The sequence below is a fragment of the Phyllobates terribilis genome, unplaced genomic scaffold (genome assembly GCF_046119375.1).
Source record: "Phyllobates terribilis strain yellow unplaced genomic scaffold, ASM4611937v1 Scaffold_29__1_contigs__length_15306474, whole genome shotgun sequence".
Lineage (NCBI taxonomy): Eukaryota > Metazoa > Chordata > Amphibia > Anura > Dendrobatidae > Phyllobates > Phyllobates terribilis.
Window position 1 is genome coordinate 805,337 of NW_027362789.1, and position 24,036 is coordinate 829,372.

The 24,036-nt window shown below is 43.9% G+C and overlaps 1 protein-coding gene and 2 pseudogenes across 1 annotated transcript in view; 2 read left to right on the forward strand and 1 right to left on the reverse strand.

The window, feature by feature from the left end:
- LOC141178569 (uncharacterized) lies at window positions 1–19,625 on the reverse strand (annotated as a pseudogene).
- LOC141178572 (uncharacterized) overlaps window positions 1–24,036 on the forward strand; it is a 167,685-nt pseudogene that overhangs the window by 137,496 nt on the left and 6,153 nt on the right.
- The window catches only part of LOC141178650 (uncharacterized), a 10,007-nt gene continuing 4,817 nt past the window's right edge, over window positions 18,847–24,036 (forward strand). The window contains exons 1-7 of the mRNA XM_073660544.1: window positions 18,847–18,930; window positions 19,251–19,355; window positions 20,696–20,845; window positions 20,975–21,154; window positions 21,238–21,361; window positions 21,445–21,554; window positions 21,737–21,827. Coding sequence (XP_073516645.1) covers window positions 18,847–18,930; window positions 19,251–19,355; window positions 20,696–20,845; window positions 20,975–21,154; window positions 21,238–21,361; window positions 21,445–21,554; window positions 21,737–21,827 — 844 coding nt within the window. The remainder of the gene's footprint in view (window positions 18,931–19,250; window positions 19,356–20,695; window positions 20,846–20,974; window positions 21,155–21,237; window positions 21,362–21,444; window positions 21,555–21,736; window positions 21,828–24,036) is intronic.

Sequence of the window (24,036 nt, forward strand, 5' to 3'; positions counted from 1 at the left end):
TCCGTCCCCCCCTTGTCCGTTGATATAATCATAAAGCTCTGATCTTCAGACGTGAGGTTGATCGAGGCAAGCGGGTGACGGTCATCATTCCCTTGCCTTCCAGGTCCTCAATGCTGGTTACATCTGGGAGGTCCGTGTATAGTAGCACTGGATGTTGGTTTACAGCGTTCTCCTTGCTCTCTGATGACTGGCAAGATGCAAGCAGCAATATGCAACACTCCTTGTAATATTCCAGCAATCCATCCACCAATCCCTTTAATCCAATTAGCAGGATTTAAAAAGGAGAACGTATCAGACCACCAACTGTCTTTGGTCAATTTGTTATGTTTGTCATATACTTCCCTGAGTTTCCTAATGTCTTCCATTTTAGTCTTTAACCGTATGGTAGAGTCGGGGTCAATATAGTGACAACAGACTGGGCCTATAACCTGACACATCCCTCCTTGAGCTGCTGTCAAATAGTCCAGCACTAAAGTATGTTGATTAGCTACTATAGTAAGTTGATTCTGCACCGCAACAGTAGTATTAATTACTTCCAACACACTCCAAATCTGGTCATCTAAGTAGTCAGTGACTTCCACTGATTTGTCCCACATTTGTGTTACAATAGGGTAGAGGAAGACAGTACTGGCTATCTTATTGGGTATACTCATTTGTACTAAATGAGGTCTTCCTGATGGGCGTGGGGTGTTGTTCTTGGCATGTTTATAGATGGTATGAAGAGGGATGGTTCTCATATCTACTTTACTGTGGGGAATAAGATAAGTGGCTGGTGTTAGTCGGGCCAACGTACAAGTCCCCCCTACTCCGACTGGTATCCATTTATACGCATTATTCCCACATATCCAATATGTGGCTGATGGCAGATCCCATAAAGCTGAGTGCTGTAATACTAATTTATGTACCAAATCGATAAAAACGGTGTTATTTGATAACATATACCATGAAGGCATTTGTCACAGGGGGCTACAATATCCAATATCCGGATTGCCACATGTTGGATCACTAGGCTTATATTCAGAAGATTCATTGCAAGGGATGTTACCAGATATTTTATAACATGTCTCATTGGTACCTTTTATAAACAGATTTGCATGTACCCATGAGTGATTATGAATGTATCTTTCCAACAATGATGGTTTAAAAGCATCTGCCGTACTAGGAGTAGCATTAAAACTGATTTGTAGACCTTCAGTTGGTATGAAGCCTAAATTAGTCAAGGAGGACTTGTTTCTGGGCACCGATTTGTTTCCTTTAAGGGCAAGAAATTGTAGGTATTTACTGGTGGCAGTAAGATTTCCTTGCCACCAGGGAAGATCCACCCACCCAACTACTGTTATACCTACAGTTGTGTTCCATAATCTACTAAACTTAGTAGCGTTATTAGCAAGGGCGTCGCTACAATTGGGCCAGTTTAGTATTTCTTCCAGAGTAACTGGGACCGCCAGAAAAGGCATACTAGCAGCTGAAACTGGTGAGTAAGTACATATCCAACAGTCACTGAGCGGGTTGTTCTCTAATTGACTCAATTCTTGTACCAAAATTTGGTGGTGAGTAATGAACTTGTTATTAAAAGGGTCAGTACTCTGTTGTAGGCTATTCCAGGTATTGCCTAGTCCAACCATACAAATTATCACAAAACATCTCAAGATGGTTGACGTTTGGTGTGAAGCATGGATCCATGTTGACTTCTCTTCAAGTTTTACTGCTGTTGGGGTTGTCAGGAGCACTTGGTATGGTCCGTCATACAATGGTTCTAGTCCGTGTTTCCGAACATGCTTCTTCACATACACATAATATCCAGGCTTGAGGGTATGACAACCTTCTGCATCAGCTGGATCTGGAATAGAAGATGATACTAACGCATGGGTGTTAGTTAAGACTTTGGCAAGCTGAATCACATATTGCACAACATGATCTGTTTCTTCTGATAATTGTTGTGGGGTAAATCTAGCTATAGCTGGTTGTGACCCAAATAGTATCTCATAGGGTGACAGTTTATGTTTCCCTATGGGGGTGGTGCGTATGTGATATAGTGCAATGGGAAGGAGCTCAGGCCACTGGGCCGTAGTCTCCTGCATCATTTTGGTCAATTGCCTTTTCAGTGTGCCATTCAATCTCTCCACCTTGCCGCTTGACTGTGGTTGGTAAGGAGTATGCAGCGCCACTGTTGATCCGATCATGGTAAGTATTTCTTGATATACGCATGAGGAAAAGGCTGGTCCCTGATCACTTTCGATAACTTCTGGGACTCCATACCGGCAAACAACTTCAGAGACCACCTTCTTGGCGGTAGTCTTGGCAGTCATGTTTGGAACGGCGAATGCTTCTGGCCAGCTGGAAAACATATCCACTAAGCAGTATTCATATCGTCCTGCTTTAGGGAGAGTGATATGATCAACTTGCAATCGTTGGAACGGATACTCTGGTTTAGCAAGGTGTTTTGTCGGTACATTCTGTAATCTGCCTGGGTTGCAGGTTTGGCATATTGTGCAACCTTTGTTTTGTGCGCTCAACACGGTGGAAATTCCTGGGGCCCAATAGAGTTTCTGTACCAGTAGCAAAGCTTGATTCTTCCCTCGATGCACCGGTCCATGGGCCCAGGCTGCAACGGCCTGATATAGGAGTCGAGGCAAACAATACAGTTGTCCCTTTTTCCATAGCCCATCTATCAATTTAGCACCCGCCTCCTTCCATGACTGGCGTTCTTCTTTAGAGACTTTTTGCTATGTGCAGTGTAGCTTTGTGATTGGAGGGACCGGTTGATGATTTTCTGCAGGTTGATCCTGGGTTGGCACGGAATTTAGCTGTTTGGTCTGCTGCCGCGTAACAGCCATGGACATGGATATTGGAAGAAGAGCTGCTTGCTTAGCATGGAGATCAGCAAGTGCATTACCTCTTACTTCAGGGGCATCTGGTCGGGTATGAGCTTTTACCTTTACAACAGCCAACTGTCTTGGTAGTTGTACCGCTTCCATCAATTGTCTGACGCTTTCAGCATTTTTCACAGGAGAACCTGCAGTCGTGACAAAGCCTCTCCTTGCCCAGATCTCCCCAAAGTCATGTGCAATCCCGAAGGGTATCTCGAGTCTGTAAATACATTCACACGTTTTCTTTCAGCCTGTTGACAAGCAGCAATCTGAGCTTTGAGCTCTGCTTCATGTGCTGACGTTACTGGGAGGTAAGGCTTTTGCCTCTACCAATGTATCTTCAGTTGTGACAGCATATCCAGTATGAAACCTGCCAGAAGTGTCAGCATATCTGGATCCATCCGTATATAAGTAAGTTCTGGGTCATCCAAGGGTACTTCCCCCAATAAAACAAGTGGAGTTGACTCCGCAGTAATTTGTTCCAGACAATCATGTGGTGGAACCTCTTTCCCCTCTCCTTTAGGTGCTGGTAGCAGGGTGGCCGGGTTGATGGTGGTGCACCGGTGTAATTTCACATTTTCTGGCAAAATCAACGTACACTGCAGCCGCAGGTGTCTGTGTGGACAGATGTTTAGGTTGCTGTAAAGCCAAAACAGCCGCAATATCGTGTGGAGCATAAATGTGAGTCTCATGTCCAAGGATGATGTCTGCCGTTTTTTCAAGTAACTGCTGTGTGGCGTGAACCGCTTGTAGACAGCTGGGGGAGGCCCTGGCTACCGGGTCCAGACGCGCTGAGTAATAACCGACCGGGCGCTGCTTTGTACAGTGTCTCTGCGTGAGTACCCCGGCTGCATGCCCTCCTGTCTCGGAGACATACAAATGGAAAGGTTGAGCATAATCCGGGTTTCCAAGGGCAGGGGCTGTCATTATCCTTGATTTTAGTTGCTCAAAGGCTTGTTGCAGCAGTTCTTGGTGGTCCTTGTTGTTTACACCAGCCAGAGTGTCTTCTTTTAATAGGGGTTGCATCAGACGTGAGGCGCCTGGGATCCATTGTCTGCAATATGTACATAGTCTGAGGAACCGTTGCAGCTCTATGGGATCTTTTGGGAATGGTAGTAGGTAGATGGCCATCTTTCTTTCTTCTGTGAGATGTCTGGCACCCTGACTAAGGCAGTGGCCTAAGAAAACCACTTGACCGAGTCAAAACTGAAGTTTCGAGGCTGAGACTCGACAATTCAGTTTTGCTAGATGCTTGAGGAGGCTAACACTGGTCCTGATGGACACTTGCTCCATGGGGGGGCACACAAAAGAAGATCATCAACGTATTGTAATAGTACTACCTCAGAGTTGTCCAGCTGCCACAGCAGCAGACAGCTAGACATGTTCTTTGCAAACTGATTAGGGCTATTCTGCGCTCCCTGCAGCATCACCTTCCAAGTCAATTGCTTGCCCTGATATGTAAATGCAAACAGAAACTGACAGTCTTTATGTAGTGGAATGCTGAAAAAGGCGTTTGCTAAATCAATTACTGTAAACCAGGCTGCAGTAGATGGTGTTTGTGAGAGAAGTGTATGTGGGTTAGGCACCACAGGAGTTTCCAAGACTGTCGCTGCATTTACTGCCCTCAAATCCTGCACCAATCGATAAGCGGGCAGCTGCCCCAGTTGGGATTTTTTCCTTACGGGGAACAACGGCGTATTGCACGGGGAGATGCAGGGGATTAGTGCCCCTTTCTCTAACAAGGTGTGAATTTGCTGGTGTAGACTTTGTTCTTGTGCATGTGTGAGCGGGTACTGGTGAACCTTGGGAAAGGGCGCTCCGGGCTTGAGGTACACCTGTATTGGTTCTACCGGCAATCTCCCAATGTCGTCTGGGCCTTGTGACCACAGATGAGAAGGGATTTCCTCTGTGTATGGAGCTAACCTGGGATTTTTTGGGAGATTTTTTAATCGTATCTGATATGTTAATCATAACCGTGGGTAGCGCCTGTAAGGTGCAGACCTCCTCTATGTGTGCATCAGAGTTTGGATCCTTTAAAGTAAGGATCATATGACCATTGTCCTGGTATTGAATTCGGGATCGGAATTTAGACAAGAGGTCTGCTCCTAAAAGATTTACCCGGCAGGTCGGGGATATGACAAATTGTGCCATTACTTCCGGAAATGGGCCATTCGGAATAGGTTTAGTGAGAGTGTGTTTGTTAGGTCTGCCATCTACACCGATCAATATTAGATTGTCGTTAGAAAATTGGACTGGGAGACCTTGGGGCAGTTCAGTGGATTTTAAAATGGAGTTGGCCGCCCCAGGGTCTACCATGAACTTCACCGGATTCCCTCCTACTGGGAGAACTACAGATGAACAGAGCCCAGGGGTGGTTACGGCCATCACGATGGCAGACTCTGGTTGGCCTCCATTTCAGAATGGATGGTCTTTGGGGGACATTTTCTCGTGAGTCTCGTGGGCCGGGCGTCCTATTTCTAGATCGGGGGGCTTGGGCGGTGCATGGCTAGCAGGGGTGTGACAGTCCCTTTGGAAATGTCCCGTCCGGCCACACCTCCAACATTGAAGACGGGAATTCACTACTGGCCTTTTCCCGGGATACATTACTCACTGATCAGGTACCGCCATGGGGTAATAGTGGAGCTGTAAGGGAGGATACTGTGTTGCTGGTGCTGCAACTGCCACTGCAGCGGGTTTGGATTTAGGCTTAACCGCAGAAGCGGTCCGGGTGACACTTTTCTGGAAGCTTTTTGCTACCTTTAGGGCATCTCCTGGGGTGGCTGACTCAACATCTGGTCATACAGCCAATATCGCGTCCTTGATTTCAGTCCGTAACCCCTGGATAAGGGCGGATACTAACAGCTGGCAATGAGTTTTAGTATGTAAGGAGAACCTGCATAAGGCGCCCATAAAACTTCTCAGCCGACTCTCCCATCTGTGAGGGTAGTGGATTGATCAGCCAACTTATCCTGAGCCCATATTTTAAGGGCTTGACAGAAGTCAACCCCACTCTCATACGTATTGGCGTCTAATGCTCTATTATATGGGACAGCAGCCTCTACCATAGGATAATATCCTTCACCGGCTTTTACACGGAGCAGGTGTAAAAGATCTTGCCTTGTTGTTGAATATATCTCTCTATTTGCGGCCATGCCCCTGTAAAAAGCCATGGAGGAATGTTCGGGATACGAGAGACGGTTACACAGAGTATCCGTCTGTACTGGGGTAAACGGGGTATATTTGGGTGGGCTGGTATTGTGGTCCGCTTCCTCCATTTCCTCCATCTTTGTGAGAGGAGGTGGAGGGAAATCAGCATGAGTACTGATTGTTGGGAGATCTTGAAGGTAGGGGAACACTGGGGGAGACCAGATATAGGGGTTTGATTAGTTGAGCGGCATAATCAACGAGATCCCTGTCGATGGCCAAGAGTCTTATCTCTCTCAATTTAGTTGGATGCGTGGCGATGTATTGCTTTATAGCCCCGACTATTATTTTGGCCGCGTCTTGTTTTGGATATCCAAAAATACCGGTGGAAATAAATGGCAGGGCTAGGGTTGGGACCGCATGAAGCTGTGATGCGTATGCTATGGTGTTTTGAATTGTTTCTGTAAGCAGGTGTTGTGACCTGGGTACATCCAGGGGATCATATTTTGGTCCCACCGCATGTATAACATACTGACATGATGGCTGTCCCGCTCTTGTAGCCATCACTTCTCCTTCTCTTAACGGACCGTGGTCATGGATGTAATCGTTGGATGCAGTTTGTATTGTAGGTCCCCCAATATGACATATTTCTGCAGCTAGCCCCCCCCCCCACCCCCATGCTGTAGTATTGCATATGCTGCATTTACAATGATCCCAACTTGCTGTTGTGGTATACTCCCCATGCCTATTCTCAGTATAGTGGAAAATTCCGAAGGACCATTCAGTAAAACAGACGCCACCTCCTGGTACTCGTGTCCAGGTGGGGGCAATGGTTTATAATACCCGCCGTCAGCGTTAAGTAATGGGAAGGTTGGTGCTACAACACTGGGTCTGCAGGTTCCACAATTATAACACGTCTCGCGCCATCCCGGATTGGTGACCCAACACACATTACAAAGCCAGCCATCTGGGTTATATGGTGGTGGCTGGCCACCAGTGGGAAGTGCAAGGTATTTAATCTCCTTAGGTATAAATTGCTCAGTTTCTGGATTCAGGGGCTGGGGTACAGCTACATTTGTGGGAGTAGGGGATGCTTCTTTAGGGGCTTCAGATTCAGTTTGTGGACACATAAGTTGGGAAGGGGAATCTACTTCCTCCTCTACCTTTTCCCCATCAGCTTCATTTTGTAGCACAAAACAGCCAGTCTTTGTTACAGTGCTCGATAATTTTCCTTTCTTGACATAAAGATAATTGAAATAACCAGGCTTCATCTCCTCCTCGATTTCAACATATCCATCACCAAAAATCTCATGTGCAACTTTCCTAAACTTTTCAGCATCTTCCAACAATCCACAGTCAACTAGTCTTCCCCTTTTCTGCCGGATTCCTTCGTCCCACAATGTAGGCTGAAGTCTCCCCTCCACGGGAAAGTTTAACAACTTAAACACTTTTGGTGCATTCTTAAATTATCTTTTCCCCTCTCGACCGACCATGATAGTCATCACATCCTCTCCCTCCTGAGGGGGAGACACTTTCTTTCTGCTCCACGGAAACATTGATTAATCACTGCACTGCTGCCTTTCGACTGACAAAGATCCTTGATTTGTGCCCAGTATGAGTCCGGTCAGCCTCAACTGTTCCACTGACTCGCCCCTCCCTTCGGGGAAGTCACGTACGGTACTAGGTGAAAGGAGGAGAGCTCGCGTCTCCAGCCCTCCGGACACTCGATATACTTATATCTGTGTGCGTGTCCTACCCAATCTTTGATCACCTGCCACGACTTATACTAATAATGTTCAGTCTCCTAAGAATCTTTGTCAGAAGTTAAGGAAGATTCATACAATATTCACTTGTCAGTCCGAGGTGGTATTGCTTTAAAAGTTAAATATCAGACCCCTAATGGGATTACACCCCTATAGTCTCACCTTTGACTATATCCAGCCAAGACATCCGGAGATACTGCAAACAACCACGCACCATGTGGAAACCACGCCAAACGGTCAGTATCACTAGTAAAGAACTCGTGCACTTACCGTGGCTTTTGTGGGGGATGATCAGTCCCAATTCGAGTGGGGGAGGCCGAAAGCAAGTCTCTCTTTGTGGACGTCCAGAGGTGGTGGGGTGTCCCTGGTTAGGGATCTGAGTCACGGCACCAAGCTGTTGAGGGAGGGCAGCAATGACCCTTCACAGTTGACCAAGTGAGTGTCAAATTATTATGTTACAAGGTTGATGTAAAGGAGCTGAGCACAGAGGACTGAACCAGAGGAGAACAAAGCTGTATCTGGCAGCTTCCGGCAATATGCTTCCAGCTTTAGTAGGGTGCGGTGCTTTCCAGTTGGCTGAAGCAGGGAGCAGATTACTCCAGCTGGACAGCACGCACACCCATACTGCCACACTGGATGGTAATACTGGTCCCAGGCAAACTAATCTTAGTAGCTGGACAGAGCTTCTGGTTCTAACGTCTCTTCCATTACCAGCGCCGCCTGCAGAATGAATAAGGCGGCTCCTGGTGAGAGAAGCAGACGTCGCAGGAGCAGATCCCAGAGGAGATGGGACCCACCATGTGACCAAAATGCAGAAAACCAGAGCAATAGAAATCCCCATAAAGTGACACTATTTTGGAAATTATAACCCTCAGTGAAGTAATCTATAGGAGTAGTGACTATTTTGACTTCACAGGCACTTTCCGGAAATTAACACGCAGTGGATGTTGGAGAGTGAAAATTACAAATATATAATTTCATTACCCAACACATAGTGCCCAGATTGTGCTCCAGGAGACACACACCGTAAATTAAGTGGGTCCTTCTCACTATAGTAATGTCAAATACATGGATGCTAAATGTGTTTTGGGCACCCTGCAAGGCTCAGAAGCGAGGGGGAGATTTGACTTTGGGAGCGTGGATATTGCTGGATTGGTTTATGGAAGCCATGTTGCTTTTCAAAAGCCTTTGAGCCACTAATAATGTGGAAACCTCTGGTTTTCCATTGACAGATGATGGACATGAGTGGGGACTTGTTTTTTGTGAGATGAGTAGAAGTTTTTATTGGTATTATTTCACCTACATAACATTGTTTGGTGGCTTTTTATTCCATATTTGTGAGGCAGAATTAACAAACAGTTGAACACTACGATCCACTGGTTCATCCTATGAGGTTTTCTATTAGACTGTGAACTGTTATTATCTTGGTGAATAATGACGGCTAACATAGGGCAAAATTAAAAAAAATCACAGAAAAAGATACAGCCTTACTAACACCAATAATCGTACCAATTCATGGAGGGTGTGGTTGCCTAGTATTAAAGATGCACACAGATGAAGCTTGCATAGGACGCCAGTCACACAGGTAGGTTTGATACACAGTGTCTGGCTTAGGATACTGATGATGTCCATACTGGGTAGGAAGGCTGCCCAGCACTATATAAGTGCACCCCACATGGACAGACACCCCAGTACACCCAACTAACAGTAAAATGCTAATGCATTTGTTATCTGATTTGGTGTTGGTAAGGCTGATTTTTTTCTGTGATATGTTTTCTTGGTAGATAATGATACTTTTACATAAAGTACATTTTTACGTAGAGTTTAAGCAGAAATATTCAACAATATAAATTTTAAGGATATGTTATTCATAAATAATAATTGGTTTTATTCTTGGCAGATGACTGTACCAGGAGATCAGAGGGACAGCTGACATCTTCAATTTTTAAATCAAATGATCTTGAGATCACACAAGATACAATTGAAGTGAATGCCATTAACCCAGATCTACCATCATCCCTTCACAGCAAAGATCTGTCATCTGATCATTTGAAACAGGTCCTGTCTTCTGATTCATTACCGACTACTAAGGAAAATCAAAGTCACAAAATAAGCATTAAAAAAGAAATTGCTCCTAAAACAAAGAAACGATTTTCATGTTCAGAAAGTGGAAAATGTTTTACAGAGAAATTAAGTTTAATCAGACATCAGATAACGCACAAAGCGGAGAAGCCTTTTTCTTGTTCAGAATGTGGAAAATGTTTTAGCCGGAAATCGTGTTTGGTTAAGCACAAGAGAACTCACACAGGAGAGAAGCCTTTTTCCTGTTCAGAATGTGAGAAAAGTTTTAACCAGAAATCAAGTTTGGTTAATCACCAGAGAACTCACACAGGGGAGAAGCCTTTTTGCTGTTCAGAATGTGGGAAATGTTTTATCCAGAAATCAGATTTGGTTAATCACCAGAGAACTCACACAGCGGAGAAGCCTTTTTCTTGTTCAGAATGTGGAAAATGTTTTAGCCGGAAATCGTGTTTGGTTAAGCACAAGAGAACTCACACAGGGGAGAAGCCTTTTTCCTGTTCAGAATGTGAGAAATGTTTTAACCAGAAATCAGATTTGGTTAATCACCAGAGAACTCACACAGGGGAGAAGCCTTTTTGCTGTTCAGAATGTGGGAAATGTTTTAACCAGAAATCAGATTTGGTTAATCACCAGAGAACTCACACAGCGGAGAAGCCTTTTTCCTGTTCAGAATGTAAAAAGTGTTTTAGCCGGAAATCAGTTTTGGTTAAGCACAAGAGAACTCACACAGGGAAGCAGCCTTTTTCCTGTTCAGAATGTGGAAAATGTTTTAGCCTGAAATCGTGTTTGGTTAAGCACAAGAGAACTCACACAGGTGAGAAGCCTTTTTCATGTTCAGAATGTGGAAAATGTTGTAGCTGGAAATCAGATTTGGTTAAACATCAGAGAATTGACACAGGGGAGAAGCCTTTTTCCTGTTCAGAATGTGGAAAATGTTTTAGCCGGAAAACAGAATTTGTTGACCACCAGAGAACTCACACAGGGGAGAAGCCTTTTTTCTGTTCAGAATGTGGAAATTATTTTAGCTGGAAATCAGGTTTTGTTACACACAAAAGAATTCACACAGGGGAGAAGCCTTTTTCCTGTACAGAATGTGGGAAATGTTTTAACCAGAAATCAAATTTGGTTAATCACCAGAGAAATCACACAGGGGAGAAGCCTTTTTGCTGTTCAGAATGTGGGAAATGTTTTAAAGATAAATCAGATTTGGTTAAGCACCAGAGAACTCACACAGGGGAGAAGCCTTTTTCCTGTTCAGAATGTGGAAAATGTTTTAGCCAGAAATCAGGTTTTGTTACGCACAAGAGAATTCACACAGGGGAGAAGCCTTTTTTCCTGTTCAGAATGTGGGAAATGTTTTAGCCGGAAATCAGGTTTGGTTAAGCACAACAGAACTCACTCAGGGGAAAAGCCTTTTTGCTGTTCAGAATGAGGGAAATGTTTTAGCCGGAAATCAGATTTGGTTAAGCACCAGAGAACTCACACAGACGAGAAGCCATTTTCATGTTCTTAATGTGGGAAATGTTTTACATGGAAATCAACTCTTAACAAACTTCAGAGAAGTCACACAGGGGAGAAGCCTTTTTCATTTTTAACCAAAAATTGTATCGTCATAAAGGGGTTGTCCACTACTTGGACAACTCCTTCTCATTCCTCATGTTTAGCCTTGTTAAAATAAAAACACTCATACGCACTTCCTGTTCTGGCGCCGTTCCATTTGTGTCACAACTTGTGTTTCCGTAAGGTTGTTACATCGCACAATCCTGCTGCCAATCAAAGCCACCTTCAGACGTATTGTATTTCAACAGGACGGTCAAGGCCTGTACATAGCACCAAGAGAACGCACACACTGAAAGCACTCTCTTCAGACCACCGTCTTCCTGGGGCAATTATAAGCAATTTACAGCCTCAAACATGACTTTCGATATGGGAAAGAAAGAAGAGATCAGAGGTTAATCTGAGGTACTCCACCTCCGTCAGCATGTCTGGTATGCAGCGTTTCTTATGGAAGGTCTTATCTTCCTGCTCCGGAGCTATTACGGCCTCACCTCAGCGTGGAAAAAGAAGCAGTCTTAACCCTCATGATGCCAGACAGCTCCAGCCAGTAAGTCCTGCACCAACTTCTCTCTTAATGTAGGCCTCACAAGAAAACAGCTCCACAAATCTCCCTGTATTCTCACCAAAGCCCACATACTGAGCAGTGCTTGCTTCACAGGGACATTTACCCCCCAGCCACAGGTTATTCTGATATGGGGAACAACATAACTTATTTGTATATCAGATTGCGTCTATCCCTACTGTAAAGCAGCGCTATTCATCATGCTGAGGGGCACTCGCTTCACCGGGTCAACTAAAGCACACATGCAACGTCTTTCCGGTATTTCACAATCCAGCAGTTTATTATTTATCATAACTGCTTATAACCGAGTCCATCTCCGTGGCTCGTCGACATATTACACATATAATGTCCAATAGCCTTTCCAGTGACAGATATGTCCACTTGGCTCCAGATACAGCCTTCAGCAAGATAACAATATAAATGTCCACATCAAGCAGTGTTTTACCTTTGCTGGGTCGTAGCTGCTTCTCTCAGCTGGCTTCTGCCACCGCTGTGGCTTCACGGCTTCCCAGATGAGGCCTCTCTTCCTAGGCCTCACCAGGCCAACGGTGTCCCACACACAGGGAACAGGCCTCACGCCTTTCTTTACCTGTTTCAAAACTACCATGGTTTATATATCTTCCAGTTCACACAGGACCTGTGCTGATGTCAGTCATGTGATCAGAGCTTCTGTGTGCACAGGACCTGTGCTGATATCACAGTCATGTGATCAGTCACCTGAGGGGGAGGTACATGTTCAGCCAAAACACACCCTGGACCATTACAGTAATGCCGCAAGCCGCTACATTACACTACTAAAGAAGATATGGAGCAATATCCTAGATGTGGTCAAAAGGACACCCACCTGATGCATATGACTTGGAAATGTGTAAATATTGGCGACTACTGGAAGGGGGTGATCGCTCTTGTACTATCTGTATTTGGGATACAACTTCAGTTGGAACCTAAAATCTGTATCCTAGGACTCCTGGGAGAGGGCGTAGATCCAGACTCCCATATGGCAATAGCTAGCTCAAGAATATTATTCCAAGCCAGAAAGTTGTTGGCACTACATTGGATAGACAATTCTCCCCCAACGATAACAGAACTAAGATCCAGGATAAATAACACTCTATGCTTGGAAAGGGGATCTTGTATTAAAGGAACACTCTCAAGAAATCCATACACATATGGGAGCAATGGTTAATTACCTCAGGTATTGCTTCAGAAATACTATAATCTGACCATTTGTACATATCCCTGCAGTAAACCAGGAATTTATATCCTTATACCTAAGGTGTCAGCAAATAATAATTGTCTCAGTCCACACAATTGCCCATTCTTAGATATATTCTTTTTCTTTTGACGTCCCAATAGGGAAAAAAAGCCGTCAGGAAGTATTCAGATATTTATGTACAAATGTAAAATTACTATTCCAAAACCTTGTACTATAGAGCGATATTGAGATTTATATCATTGTAAACCGGTTCTTGTATTGTTTACTGGTTTTTCTTTCTTTTTATTTTTTTTTCACAAAGTTTGTATAAGAAAAACAAAATGTTGGTTTTTCTTTTTTGAAATAAAAATGATCTGATTGAAAAAAAAGAAAGGAGCGAAGGTCTTTACTAGATCAAACGTATACAAAATATCAAGATCATATGTGAAGGTTCTCGTATGAATTCACAGATAAATGTGGTCACTCATTGACAAGGAAGTTACATCCACGGATGCAAAGGACATACGGCTCCGGCAAAAATTAAGAGACCACTGAACAGTTTTCTATTGGAAAGCATGGAAAGACTGGTGGAAAGCATGGCAAGACGAATGAAAGGTGTGATTAAAAATCATGGTTAGTCCACCAAATATTGATTTCACATTTAAAACATGAGTAATTTGAGGTCTGAAAGCATTGTTTCTTTTTTAGTATTTTGACACTTTATCATTTGCTGCAAATAAATGCAACATTTTTCGCTTTGAATTTTGGAGACATGTTGTCAGTAGTTTATAGACTAAAACAACAATGTACATTTTACTCTATAATATACCTATAAAGAGAAAAATCAGAGAAAATGAAAATTTTGCAGTGGTCTCTTAATTTTTGCCAGAGCTGTATGTATCCAAAACAAAAGGAGCCCCACTGTTATAAATTCATAACCCCACTGACATAGCCGACGCATTTCATTGCTGTTATAGCTCACTACATAATATTCATGGAAAATACCACGACATGCCACCTAATTTTCTTGAAACAAAAATTGATAAGTATATTAACCACTTCGCACCAGAGCCTGTTTTTGCCTTCGTGACCGGGCCAATTTTTTCAATTCTGACCACTGTCACTTTATGAGGTAATTACTCTGGAACGCTTCAATGGATTCCCCTGATTCTGAGATTGTTTTTTCGTGACATATTGTACTTCATGATAGTGGTAAAATTTCTTTGATATCACTTGCGTTTATTTGTGAAAAAATCAGAAATTTGGCGAAAATTTTGCAATTTTCAAACTTTGGATTTTCATGCCCTTAAATCAGAGAGATATGTCACACAAAATAGTTAATAAATAACATTTCCCACATGTCTACTTTACTTTACATCAGCACAATTTTGGAACCAAAATTTTTTTTTGTTAGGGAGCTATAAGGGTTAAAAGTTGACCAGCGATTTCTCATTTTTCCAACAAAATTTACAAAAACATTTTTTTAGGGACCGCATCATATTTGAAGTCACTTTGAGGGGTCTTTATGACAGAAAATACCCAAAAGTGACACCATTCTAAAAACTGCACCCCTTAAGGTGCTCAAAACCACATTCAATAACTTTATTAACCTTTCGGGTGCTTCACAGGAATTTTTGGAATGTGGAGGAAAAAAATTAACATTTAACTTTTTTCACAAAAATGTTACTTTAGACCCAATTTTTTTTATTTTCACAGGGGTAACAGGAAAAAATGGACCCCACATTTTTTTGTGCAATTTCTCTTGAGCGTGCTAATACCCCATATGTGAGGGAAAACCACTGTTTGGGCGCACTGCAGGGTTCGGAAGGGAAGGAGCGCCATTTGACTTTTTGAATGTAAAATTTGTTTGAATAATTAGCAGACGCCATGTTGCATTTGGGGAGCCCCTGATGTTCCTAAACAGTGGAAACCCCCCACAAGTGACACCATTTTGGAAACTAGAGCCCTTAGGGAACTTATCTAGATGTGTGGTGAGCACCTTGAACCCCAAGGTGCTTCACAGAAGTTTATAATATTGAGCTGTAAAAATAAAATTTTCACATTTTTCCCACAAAAACGTTTTTCATCCCTTAATTTTGCATTATCATAAGGGTAATAGGATAAATTACACCATGACGTTTGTTGTGCAATTTCTCCTGAACACGCTGATACCCCATATGTGGAGGCAAACCACTGTTTGGGCGCATGGCAGGGTTCGGAAAGGAAGGAGCGCCATTTGACTTTTTGAATGTAAAATTTGTTTGAATAATTAGCGGACGCCATGTTGCATTTGGGGGGCCCCTAATGTGCCTAAACAGTGGAAACCCCCCACAAGTGACACCATTTTGGAAACTAGACCCCTTAGGGAACTTATCTAGATGTATGATGAGCACCTTGCACCCCCAGGTGCTTCACAGAAGTTTATAATATTGAGCCATAAAAATAAAATTTTCACGTTTTTCCCACAAAAAATGTTTTTCATTCCCTAATTTTGTATTATCATAAGGGTAACAGGATAAATTGCACCATGAAATTTGTTGTGCAATTTCTCCTGAGTACGCCGATACCCCATATGTGGGGGAAAACCACTGCTTTGGTGTACGGCAGGGTTCGGAAGAGAAAGGAGCGCTATGTTGGCTGGGATAGGTTGCAGACACCATGTCACATGCCGAAACAGCAGAAACCCCCACAAGTGACCCCATTTTGTAAACTACACCTCTCAAGGAATTCATCTAGGGAAGCAGTGAGTATTTTTTAATTTTTAAATTTATACCATTGGGCAGTGAAAAAAGCATAATTATATTTTTACCACAAAAAAAATGTTTTACCCTCAGATTTTACATTTTCACACAGGGCAATGGGTAAAAATGGTGCCGAAATGTGTCACACAATTTCTTCTAAAAGTGTCAATACCCCATATGTGGCTGTATTGTACCGCTTAGCCATACGGCGAGATCTGGGTGGGACGGAGTGCTATTTGACAATTGGAGAACAAATTATTGTAGAATAGGCATTTGGATTTGGGAGCACAAAAGTTTCTGAATTTCTTTTGGGGGGCAAGGGCCATTTCGCTTTTCCAGAGCCTTTCTGCTACCAGTAACTTGGAAGTCCCTTATATTTTTAACAGATGACGGACCTGAGTGGGGACTAGCTTTTTTTGAGGACTGAGTTGAAGCTTTTATTGGGAACATTTTACGTAACATTTATCCGGCGCTCTAGGCTGAGCACTTACATCGGGGTTTCCATCTAAATTTCCAAGTGATGTAATTCAGATGAAACCCCTGCGGGATCCATTCACTGTAATGAGGCAGCAGAGTTACTCTGGACTCCGTCTGGCCTCTGTTTAGCGGTGTCCTTTTTTTCAGAAGTGCACAAAACTGGCCAACCGCACTTTTATGCACGCCTAAAACAAATGACACCGTGGGATCACAGGCCAGACGACATTCACAGTGGCCTATATCTGCCTCATTACAGGGAATCTTCCGTCATGGGTTCCGTCTGAATCACGTATTTCAGAGATTTACATGGAAACTCTGGTGTAAGTGCTCAGCGCAGAGCGCAGGATAAATGTGAGCAGAGCCTTACTGCGATCTTTGGGAGACATAATAAACAAATCAGTAGCAGGTGAAGAATTGGTTTTATTTATTTTTTTTACGCCGTTCCTCGTGTGATATAACTGATTAGATTACTTTATTCTTCGGGTCGGTGCGATTACAGAGATACCAGATTTATATCGGGTTTTTATGACTGACAGCTGTCACACACTAAGAGACGCTTTTTTTTTGCAAAATCTAGTTTTTGCATCGCCATATTTTGAGAGCTATAATTTTTCCATGTTTCGGCCGACAGAGTCATGTGACGGCTTGTTTTTTGCGGGACGAGTTGACCTTTTTATTGGTACCATTTTTGGGTACGTGACATTTTTTGATCGCTTTCTATTCCGTTTTTTGGGAGGTAAAATTAACAAAAACCAACAATTCAGGAATTGTTTTTTGAGGTTTTTTTTTATGCCGTTCTGCGTGTGGTGAAAGTGATCAGGCAGCATTATTCTTCGGGTCAGTACGTTTACAGCGATACTACACTTACTGTATATTTTTTTTATGTTTTGGCGCTTTTACACAATAAAACAATTTTATAGAAAAAATATTTTTTTTTGCATTGCTTTATTCTGAGCTCTATAACTTTTTTATTTTTCGGCTGATGGAGCTGTATGGCAGCTTTTTTTTTGCGGAACAAGATGACGTTTTCAGCGGTACCATTTTTATTTCCATTTTGCTTTTTGATCGCATTTTTTTCCACTTTTTGTTTGGCGATATGAGGAAAAAGCATAGTTTTTTGCTCCGTTTATTTATTTTTATTATGGTGTGCACAGAAGGAGTTAATTAGTGTGACAGTTTTATAGCTCGGGTTGTTTCGGACGCGGCGATACCAAATATGTGTACTTTTTTTATTTTTGCATAAATATACGGATTTTTCGGTTTAATATTTTATTTATTTATTTTAATTTACATTTTTACTTAGTCCCTGTATGGGACATTAATTTTTATTTTTCTGATCGTTGATCTCATGTAATGTAATAGACATGTATTACATTACATGAGATCTTCACACAGTTAGTGTGTCCTGCCAGGCTTCAGCTGCAGGCTGACCCTGGCAGGACACCATATATGGCAGAGCTGGTCATGTGACCTCCAGCTGCCATAGCAACCCAAGGTCCTGGAAGGTATCAGGGGTTTTCGGTGAGGTAAGTATACCACCCCCCACTACCTACTCTCAATTGTTAGCAGCGATCAGGTTGGCTTCGTTAAGGGTAGAGAAGTGCGTGATAATACAAATAAAACGTTGTTAGTTTCACGTGCAAAAAAAAAACGGGATCCCAATGTGCCTTGTTTCTGTGGACGCTGAAAAAGTGTTTGACAGAATACACTGGATTTCCTTGAAGAGCACATTGGGTTAGGCTCTTTCTTGTTATCTAAAATTCTATCCTTCTACACTGACCCTAAAGCTATAGGGTAAACGCCTTCTATATGACACATTTTCTATTAAAAATGAGACAAAGCAAGAGTGTCCCTTATCACCTCTCCTATACACATTGGTGATGGAACATTTCTTGGTAGTATTACAAAAAAATCCAGATATTAGTGGAGTTACTATAGACTCACATCACTATAAACTAGCTCTATACGCAGATGACTTGTTGCTCTATTTTCAAACCCATTATTTCATTTCCTTCTATACTAAAGGAATTCGAAGAATTTGGCCAAGTAAGCGATTTTAAAGTCAACTGCTCTAAATCAGAAGCAATAACATAAGACAACAGCTAATTTTTAACTTTCCCTCTAAGTGGCAAAAAGACACAGCTAAGTACCTCGGTACACAAATTCCAGGGAACATGGATGATCTGTATAGTTTAAATTATATCACTGTCCTTGAACAAACTCTTCAAAATTTAATGAATTATAAATTCAAACTCTTGTCCTGGTTTGGTTGTATTTATGTGATAAAATGGACATTTTGCCAAAACTTCTTTATATATTCCAGACCGTTCCTTTCTGCGTTCCTCAGACCTTTTACTCCCATCTCGACAATGCTCTTAGGTAGTATGGGGAACGTCAAGGTCTAGGATATGTTTTAAAATATTGTGATGTTCCAAAAATAAAGTGGGGTACTAGTATGCCTGATCTAAAAAAATACCATCAATCTTTGATTCTTATGAGAGCAGTGGACTTGTTCACGTCTGTGGAACATAAGCAATGGGTGAAACTGGAAGGGGACGTCTATCCGTTGATACTCACATCTCTACCTTGGATTGACTAAATACATGTACAAACTAAACAATTACCAATACCCATTCAACACTTTTTGAAAACATGGGATCAAGTCTTAATCTCATCATCTATATCACGTAGGCTGGGTCCATTAACGCCCTTGTTTGGCAACCCAGATTTTCCCTCTGCTTCAGGTACGAACTCATTTCTAATCTGGGATTGATCTGATGGGGTTAGATTGAAACACGTTCTCATGGGGTCAGGCTCTTTTCCTTCCTTTATAGAACTTCGTGGCTCCTTTCTAATTAGGAGTCTATCCTGCCAGGCTTATTTCCAGCTCAGGTCATTTATAAATTCTCACATGTTACTAGTATAAAAGATGAACTCACTCCGTTTGAACCCTTAATCACGCAAGTAGGTCCTTGTACTAAACTTCTATCTTGCATACACAAAGCAACACAAATGGACACCAGCAATGACCCTCTACCCTTTACTGGGGTTGGGAGAAGGAATTGGGTAGTCAAATTTCAGAGAAGGATAGGCAAAAAACATACATAATGCCGGAAATGTCACTGACTGCGGAGACGTCTCCATGTAGCGTCTTCACTCCGGATATCACTGTACAGGAGCCGCACAGTTCACACTGTGCATCCACTGAGGCCCCTGATCATGTGACCCCTGACTCCTCCCCTTCTGTGACCTCATCACAGCTCCTGTGCGCACAGAGCAGCCATATATGTGGTGGCGGCTCTGCAGGTGGAGGTATGTGGAGATCCCCCCCATTACTGGGCACAGGGGGCATTAACCCCTTCAGCACAGAGACTCTTTTGGGGTCTCTGTGTGGTGTGAACAGTGAGGTAACAGCTGTGGGCAGAATGCGGCTTAGCTGGTTCCCGTCCACATTAGATCAATTCAGACGACTGCAGGATGAAGGACAGAAGCCCAGAGAAGTCCTCACACAACGCCATTATTCATCTCCTAGCTCCAGCACAGTAATGTAGATAGTAGTGATAACCGTCCACATATTCTCTTTATACCCTCCGGTACGATGGATTTACCCTCAGTGTCCAGGAAGCTTCACGGTTCAGCAATGCTCCTCTGCCATCTCCCCGACACCTGAACTATTTACCCTTTCAATGCCACAAAACTGAAAGTTCTTTCAGTCCCCATTGTGTTCTCTTAGGAAATGTGTGGAAACATTGGAGGGGTTAATGGCCGCGGGATTAGTGGGGTCTCCTATGTGCTCATTAATTCTCTGACTTATTTACGGGAGGAGCAGCCGACATATCTGACATTACATCCCAGACACTGAATGCAATATACTACAAATTCTCTGCTGCAGGTGATACATTGTGTAATGAAATGTTTTATTTAATGTAATGTAATGGTGGACATTTATCAATGCTGCATTTACAAAAATCCAGAGGTGTAAGCCAGGTTCTCGTTATGTTTCTCTTACGATTAGTTTAGGAGACAGGAGTTGTGAAAGGGTCGGGGCCGAGAACAAACATCCATCTCATAAAACCATCAAACCACCATCTTGTGAGAAACAGATTCAGCTGCAGACTCCGAGGAAGAAACTGCTTGTTGTCTGTGGCCTAAAATATATAGGTTTTATTACTAGATGTAAAGAAGAAAACTAAATACTGTAAAATAATAAATCTCCTCATATGTTTCCCCTTATTGTCTCCAGTAATTGTATTATTACACAGGATTTTTATGATGTTACATCGGCTCATCATCTTCTCATTCAGGTCCCTACAATATCGGATCCTCTCAGTGAAGATCTTCTGTATAAGAGAATTTTCTTGATTTACCAATCAAGGATGGATATGAACAGAGACAAGATGGCGGAGAGGATATTACACCTCACCCTAGAGATCCTCTTCCGGCTTACTGGAGAGGTGAGAGATTCTGATGACGTCACATTACATCATTCTTATCTATGGGAATAACAGATGGACAGAACTGGAGAGGTGAGGACTCTGGAAATGTCTGTAGTGAGATTTATTAATGTGTCTCTCCATAACCAGGATTACACAGTAGTGAAGAAGACCTCTAGTGAGCGCTATCAGGACCCTGTGTTTGAGGGATGGGGAAGACCCCTAAGCAAAATCACAAAGCCTCCACCTCACCCCCTGATACATGAGGACATCAATGATCAGAAGATCCTAAAACTCACCTACAAGATGATTGAGCTGCTGACTGGAGAGGTGACACTGCTGGGAATGCTGGGACATTATACAGTAATGCTATGGAGGGATCGGGGGGATGACGATATCATTGTATGTGTCAGGTTCCTATAAGATGTCAGGATGTCGCTGTCTATTTCTCCATGGAGGAGTGGGAGTATTTAGAAGGACACAAAGATCTGTACAAGGACGTCATGATGGAGGTTCCCCAGCCCCTCACATCACCAGGTAATAGACAGGACTGAATTCACACGGCCTATAATTATCTGTATGTAAAGAATGAATTCAGTCCCTGTATGTGTTTCCTCCAGATCTATCCAGTAAGAGGACAACAACAGACAGGTGTCCCCGTCCTCTTCCACAGGACTGTAAACAAGAAGACCCCAATGTTCCTCAGGATCATCAGGTAGATGGAGAGAAGGTATCATGAGATCTTCCCTATGATGTGTAGTCGGCTGTGAAGGTCTTGTGTTCAGTCTTGTTTTATCCACCAGTGTTATATGTTTTATACTTGTGTAATGAGAATGGTGGAGATGGCAGGATTAGAGCTGATCATAGATGGGACTTCTCATCTGTTTGTGACTTTTACAATATTTGTTTCAGGGTGAAGATCTGACCCATATTAATACTACAGAGACATATGTGAGGGGTGATGAGCGGTGTAAAGAGGAGATTCCTACATATGACTACCCAGGTGAGTAGTGACCACTAAATGCAGAGAAGTCACAGATTCTTCTCAGTCACCGGTTGTGGCTGCTTTATCGCTGGTGTAGTCCGGCTGTATCACAATCGTGTGATCACCATTTTGCCGCTAGATCAAAACATTCTCCTCCATCCAAAACAAAACTGTTCAAATGAGTTTGGGCATTGAAAGTCCCTTCTGTGCTGCTGAATGTCCTCATATGGTCCCTACAAGACCAGGTCCAGTCTTTCTGGCCAAACTTTACTTTTATGATCGACAACATTAAATGTGCAGTGAGGCCAAGTGTGAATTTCTGTACAATAACAACAGAGTTTCCCTTTATCCTGACTGTTCAATTTCTTTTAAAACCAACTAACTTCAAATAGTATTGCGATAAACTACATAAAAAACATTATACCTGTGCCATGATATAACTCTAAGCTAAATTTAGACGCCTCATCTCTGCACTATTATAAAAAGTTCTCTTTGAACGTCTAATATTTCTTCTTGAAACTCATCTGACAGAAAATATTGTTCCTTATGTGGCACCCCAGGGGTCTGGTTTCCACAGTAACAAGCAATGTTATGTCTGAGAGCAGGTGGGAGGTCTCTTGGTCAGGGATCCTATGCATGCCACACCTCCTGCCCAGTCCTGGGAGGGGAAGGACTTCCCCTATATAAACCTGGGGCTGAGGCAGGGTTAGCGAGTTCAGAGGGAGAGTTCAGCCAGGAGGGCTGGCAGGGAGCTGTGGCTCCGGCTGGGCCCAGCTCCTGGGCCCTGCCAGAAGTAGAGACAGAGAAGCAGCATAGGAAGAAACAACAGGAGCTCTGTGGGAGCAGTGTTACAAGGAGTCAGGGGCTGGCAGCTGCAGAGCTCGCCCTGACTGAGAAGATTTCTTACCGGACCCGGAGTCCGAGGCTGTGGGGACTAACTCCTACCCAGCAGCAGAATCCGTCAGGCAGGGGATTTCAGGTCCTCTGGCCAAGAAGCCCGAAGGCACGGTCACACGCATGGGACCAGCACCGCCGTCGTGGAGCGGAAGCTACTAGAAGGCCCCGAGTCACCGGCCATACGGGTGAGCACCACACGGTACACTCAGGGATGTGGGCTACTTATACCGCCTCTAGCAAGGTAGCCAGAAGAGTATCGTTAGTTTGGGAGGCCTACAACTCCGCCTGGCCAGGGGAGATCCCATCTGCTCAAGGACTGACCAGGCCCCAATCACTAGCAGTACTCCGGGAGGGTCTGTCTTTGTCACCAGTAAAGACCCTGAACTACACCGTACCGTCTCCGAGTGGTTCCTGCTACCCCCATCATCCACGTCGGCTGCCCTGAGGCCATACCCCTCCCGTTGGGGGTTATACCATCTACGCTGCACTATCCTACCACCGGCCTCAGCGGTCTGCCCTGCAGCGGCAGCTCCATAGCTGCAAATCAACGGGTGGCGTAGTCGACACTCAAATAACACCTATCAAGACTGCCACACACTGAGTTTGACTCCCTGGGCACGGACCGGGTCCCCGCCACTCGGAGACTACAACCCTCATCTGATCCGGTTCCGGGTAAGCCCCCGTGCGCGAGACGCTGCGCGACACAGCAGGCCCAGGGGCGCGTCAACTTTGGCGTAGTCGGCAGGATCTCGTGCCCGCAACCACCGGGTACTGCGTGCCTGAAAAAGACTGTTCAAACTTACCTGTGGTGAAGATTCCCGCCATCCGGCGCCATCTTCCGCTTCCTTCCCGCCATCGGTGGAGTTTTCCCGCCATCCGGCGCCATCTTCAGCCTTCTTCCCGCCATACGTGGAGTTTTCCCGCCATTGGACGCCATCTTGAGGACGCCGCGCGGGAAGAAGAGGGGCGTGGACTCCGAAAGCGCGCGAGAACTGAAGCCCCGCCTCACGTCCGGACGTTGCGTAAGGTCCTGGAAGAAGCCCAGCAGACGCCGACGTCACAGGAGCACGACGGAAGGTCCTCAACCCTGGCGATCCACTGCGGAGCCACGGCCTACGGAAGAGGATCATCGCAAGGTAGGCCACGGTCCACTAGGGGGGAGAAGGATGCCGGATACGGAGGAGAGCTTCACCGCTTCAATCCCCGCCAGCGCCACCGCTGTTGCGGTCATGCCTTTCACCATGCCCTATATCCCGGGGGCAGCCTGGCTACCCCAGTACTCAGGGGAGTCACATACCCTGCATGACTTTAGAGAAAAGCTGGATAGCCT